The sequence below is a fragment of the Malurus melanocephalus genome, unplaced genomic scaffold (assembly GCF_030028575.1).
Source record: "Malurus melanocephalus ecotype Western Australia unplaced genomic scaffold, MMel_1.1 scaffold_594, whole genome shotgun sequence".
Lineage (NCBI taxonomy): Eukaryota > Metazoa > Chordata > Aves > Passeriformes > Maluridae > Malurus > Malurus melanocephalus.
The window spans coordinates 76188-80726 of record NW_026623826.1 but is presented as its reverse complement, the minus strand read 5'-3'; the positions used below and the strand labels follow the sequence as shown (position 1 = coordinate 80726).

The 4539-nt window shown below is 62.3% G+C and overlaps 1 protein-coding gene across 6 annotated transcripts in view; it reads right to left on the bottom strand.

Moving 5' to 3' along the window:
- Window positions 1–4539, bottom strand: part of ABLIM3 (actin binding LIM protein family member 3) — a 45170-nt gene that overhangs the window by 6086 nt on the left and 34545 nt on the right. For 3 of the 6 annotated variants that reach the window (XM_057382962.1, XM_057382957.1, XM_057382956.1), the window contains exons 7-13: window positions 4447–4534; window positions 3865–3923; window positions 3574–3645; window positions 3067–3222; window positions 2135–2164; window positions 1559–1688; window positions 747–845 (exon numbers count right to left, since the gene is read on the bottom strand). In XM_057382962.1, the coding sequence (XP_057238945.1) occupies window positions 747–845; window positions 1559–1688; window positions 2135–2164; window positions 3067–3222; window positions 3574–3645; window positions 3865–3923; window positions 4447–4534 (634 nt within the window). The remainder of the gene's footprint in view (window positions 1–746; window positions 846–1558; window positions 1689–2134; window positions 2165–3066; window positions 3223–3573; window positions 3646–3864; window positions 3924–4446; window positions 4535–4539) is intronic. The other 3 variants (XM_057382960.1, XM_057382959.1, XM_057382961.1) reach the window with 3 other exon arrangements.

Genomic DNA, 4539 nt, shown 5'->3' with positions numbered 1-4539 from the left:
TGGAGGGAGACTCTGGGTGTCCTCACGGTGCCCTCCCGGGGCATCAGCGATGCTCTGGGGACAATGCCACCCTTYGGAGGACGGGGCCGGGGGAGATGCCAACAGCTGAGTGGGTGCTCGGGGCTCTGACCCCGCTGAGGGGTGACGGGCAGCTCTGCCTGCTTCCCAACCCTTCTCCCTTCCTGCCCGCTCCGTCCCCGTCCCCGTGGGCTCTGTGTGGCCGGGAGCGGGCGGGTGGGTGGTGGCCCTTACCTGGTGGCCCCCTGCAATCCCTGCAGAAGGGGAGCAGGCATCTGGCAAGCCCAGAAGASTCTGGGGGGAGGGAGCGGCGGGCCCTAGGGGGAGTATAAAATAGTCATCTGTAGCGGGTGGGTGTGGAAACGCCTCTGGCACACACGCTCCGGCTGGTGRTCCTGGGGGAAGGCAGGGGAGGGGRCAGGATCTCACCAGGGGACTCATCTTGGTGTGGGCAGTGGAGGGAGGGCAGGGAAGAGGAAGAAGAGGGGCTTTGCAAGGATCAAGCAGACTCCGGGCGGCTCTGGGACCTCCGGGCGGTGACGGGGAAAGAAGGAGCGGGGTTCAAGCCGCAGGTCCTGTTTATGGATGGCCTCTACCGGGGGTAGATCCTGCTGCCAGCTGGCTCTAGGCAGGCGGCGGAGCTAGGCATGCGACACAGCRGGGACGGCACATGCGGGCATGCCACGGACACGGCGCTTCCCCCGGCGGCGGGGCGCTCCGGAGCCTACCTGGGATGTGGAAATGCTTGGGCGCTTGGTATGAGGTTGGAGTGGAGGACCTCACATCTAACTGGCTATAGTAGGGGGAGCTGCGCCCGCTCTCGGTGCCTGCGCGGGGCCCAGCACAAGCAGCGTGAGTGACCGAGAGAGAGAACAAGAGGCAGAAGAAAATGGGTGTTAAATGCAGCGGTGTTAGAAGAGCGGGGGTGACCCGTGTGAGGCGGGGGGTGATGGGGTGACGGCCCAGGAGCGGCGGTGATGGAGCGGGGGGAGCTTTCCCGCATCTCCGGAGGCGGGCGGGATGCAGAGCAGAGCCCGGGGCAGCCCAGCGCCGACAGCGAAGCCGAGCGCGCTGCGAGCGGTGAGGAGCCCGTGGCGCTGCCGGGGACTCCCGGTGACCTCCGAGTGTCCCAGTCCTTCCTGCACAGCTCCCGAGGATGGGAGACACGGCCCAGGTACGCTCTGCTCCCTGCCATGCTCCGGGGCGTGCGTGTGCAAGAACCTGCCTGTGCACAAGCACTCTCCTGCACGCCCCTCCCGGAGCCACCAGCACAGCCGAGGGTTCTTTACCAGAGCTGGAGGGCACCTGCCTCCCACCCCATCCTCCACAAGCCACAAATTCCCCTCGGCCTTTGCTTGCTGCTCGCAGGAGTTTGGAGAGCCAGAGGATGTGCAGAGCTGGGCACTGCTCCCTCCATGGACCACCCCAGGACTCCTTGCCAGAGGAGGAACCACAGAAGTCTCAGGGATATTTTTGTGATCCTCGCTCCTTTTGGTGGTCTGAGCTCAGCTCAGCTTGGGCTTGCAGYCGAGATCCTCACCTGAGCGGTAGAAATGGTGGGGAGACCTGGGGATGGTGGGGGACATGCCCTGGCGGCTGTAGGTGGGGGAGTCGATGTAGCCAGGGCTGGAGGCGCGTCTCTGCCGCGTGTCAAAGCTCTCGTAGATGTCCTGGGGGTGGGGAAGGGCTGCGGTTAGAGCTGCCAGGAGCTGTCCCACGGATGGGGTCCCCGTGTGGGTGTGCCACTGGGTGTGCCACTCTGTGTTCTCTGCAGCTGGAGGGGTCCCCAGCCTGCCCTGCCCCCCTGCCAGGCACAGGCAGCCAAGCTGAGCTTTGGGACTTGGTAACAGTGCCCAGCAGAGCTTTTCTGCCTGGAGATTGTCCCCTTCTCTGGTACTTGTTCCCAGTTCCTGGTGCCATCCTCCACAGGGCAGAAGCTGCACCCTGGGGCCATTCTGCCAGGCCTGCTCTCTTTGGGGCCCAAAGGATGGGATCGTCCTGAATTGGGTCCCCTCCATCTCCCCACAGCCCGGGGGATGATCAGCAGAGCCCCTGGGCACAGGATGCCCTGTGGCAGCAGCAGGTGACAGAACCCCCATGCCCACAGGGCCGTTACCTGTGAGTAGGGGGAGAGGGTCCCCAGGGACTGGAGGCAGCAGGAGGCAAAGTGAGGAGGGAAAGAGAGAGGGAGAGAGAGAGACAGCACATGGTTAAGAGGAGCAGTAACAGACTGGGATCCCACTGCAGCTGTGGCACACAGGGATCCCGCTGCAGCTCGTTTTCCTCATGTCACCATCACTGAAGGGGACTGGTGTCAGCCAGAGCTGGACTGGGACAGGACACTGGGCAGGGAGGGGAACTGGCAGGAGGAATCAGCAGCTGGCAGAGACTCCTCAGAGACCTCTGTGCAGGGGGGAAGGCACAGAAGGCACAGAGGGCCATGGCCAAGCTGCCTGCAGCGCCCTGGCTGGGCTGCATGAAACCAGCTTGGGACAAAACCTGGGGATGGGGATGTAAAAGATGCTGCTGCTGGTGCTGCCAAGTCCTGTTCCAGCACCACCTCAGGTCCCCTGTGTGTTTGTGAGCTGCTCAGACCCTCCTCTTCCATGACCCCTGAACTCACCCAGCAGCCCCAGCTGTGCCGTGTGCTGCTGGAACATCCTCTCATCACACCCTGGGGGAAATGCCCTGCCCAAGCCCCTTCCYGGGCTGCAGAGCTGGCACCAACAGGGCAGCCAGAGGTGTTCCAGATGTGCTGTGCTGGGTGGGCTGCAGGATTGTGTGCTGGACGAATTCCCTGCCCATCACTCCTCTCACAGCTCTGTCTCTGCACATGCTGTAGAGTTCCTTTCTAACTCTAGAGCAGCAGCATCACCAAATCCTTCCCAAATCCTTCCAGCAGCCCCAAAGCCTCCAGGAGAGGTCCTGCCCCACTCCTGCCTCCCTGCACTATTCCCCCTGGCTTCTCCCCGCTATTCCCACTGGGTTCTCCCCCAAACTGGGCCCATTCCTGCACATCCCAGCACGGGATTTACGGAGACTCAGTACCTCCCCATAGCTATATCTCTCCAGCGTCTCATCCGACGTGTATCTGTGATAGGGCTCGTAGGAAATGAGGTCAGGACGCTGCACTTCATAGATGGCTTTAATCTTGGGAAGAGCTGCCAGGTCTTTGTAATTAAGGATCTCATTATCCACTTTAGCCTAGGGAGAGGGAGAGACGGAGACAGAGAGACGGAGAGGAAGAGGAGGAGAGAAGGAAGGGAGGCTGGAGCGCACAGAGTGGAGCCAGCACAGGGCAGACAGAGCCTGCTGCCACCCCAGCAGCAGGGACAGCCGAGAGGAGAGGCCTGAGGGGCAGCAGGGGAGGGCAGAGGAGCTGGCAGGGCAGGACTGTGCCCCTCTGAGCGCTCCTGAGCTGTGCCACTGGTGACACATCATGCTGCCGGGACAAGGGGACTTGTCCGTGCTGTCCCCAAATTCTGGGCTCGTCCCCCAAAGAACAGCACTGCTCCCACCCCGGGGTCCCTGGGCAAGGGGCAGGGCTGCACTTACGCAGATGACWCGGTTCGGGGAGCCGATGCTGGAGCCAGGGGGCGAGATGGAGGTTTCTGACGTCCTTCTGTGCTGTGGAGGCACAAAGGGGAGGGAGGTGAGAGCACGGCAAGGAGGGACCCTGACAAGGTGAACTGCTGCTTTGGGGGCTGCACTTTCCCACCCTTCAGCCTCGGGAAGCCCCTCCAGGTTTGGGCAATGCCCCAATAGTTCAGCTCCAGGAGGCACTCGGGGACAATGCCACCCCTGGGAAGTGCCACCCCTCGAGATGCCCCTCACCCTGCTGCCTACCTTCAGCTTCTTCTCTGCTCTGGCTGCCTGCTTGCAGATGGGGTGCCACACCTCCGAGCCTGCAGGGCAGCAAAGGGACAGTGTTTGACCACCAGAGTCACCCCAGCCACATCTCCCTGCCATGGGACAGCCCCARCCTGTCCCTGCCACCTGCAGCAGTGCCACGGGAACGTGAGGGGACTGGGGACAGTGTGACAAGGAATGGGACAGCCCCTGAGCACTGGGGACAGTGGCCAAACCTCAGCTGAGTGGATTYGGGGGGACCCAACCAGTTCCTGCTGGTTAAAGTGGGATAATACTGAGCTTGGGGCATCACAGCACCTCTGTCCTTTGGGCTGGAATGGGCAAAAATTGGGCTTTGCCCAGGTGTGCAGGGACATTCCTAGCAGGGAACAATCTCCTCCAGCTCGGTGGCACAGAGAGTTTCATGGAGAGAAACGATTTTGGCACCCAGGAGTTGGAGAGCAGTGGATGGGCGGGGGGTCTCTGGCACTGCTGCACAAAGAGACCCAAACGCCATAAGAACCCAAACCCCAAATTCCCTCCAGCAGGACCCCCCAGTCCTGCTGGTCACAGCCCCACCTGTCAGGTACATCTCCTCTCCCTCGGTGAACATCTGGTGGCAGCGCACACATCTGGCACACGTGGGGTGGTAGTGCTTCCCTCCTGCCTGCA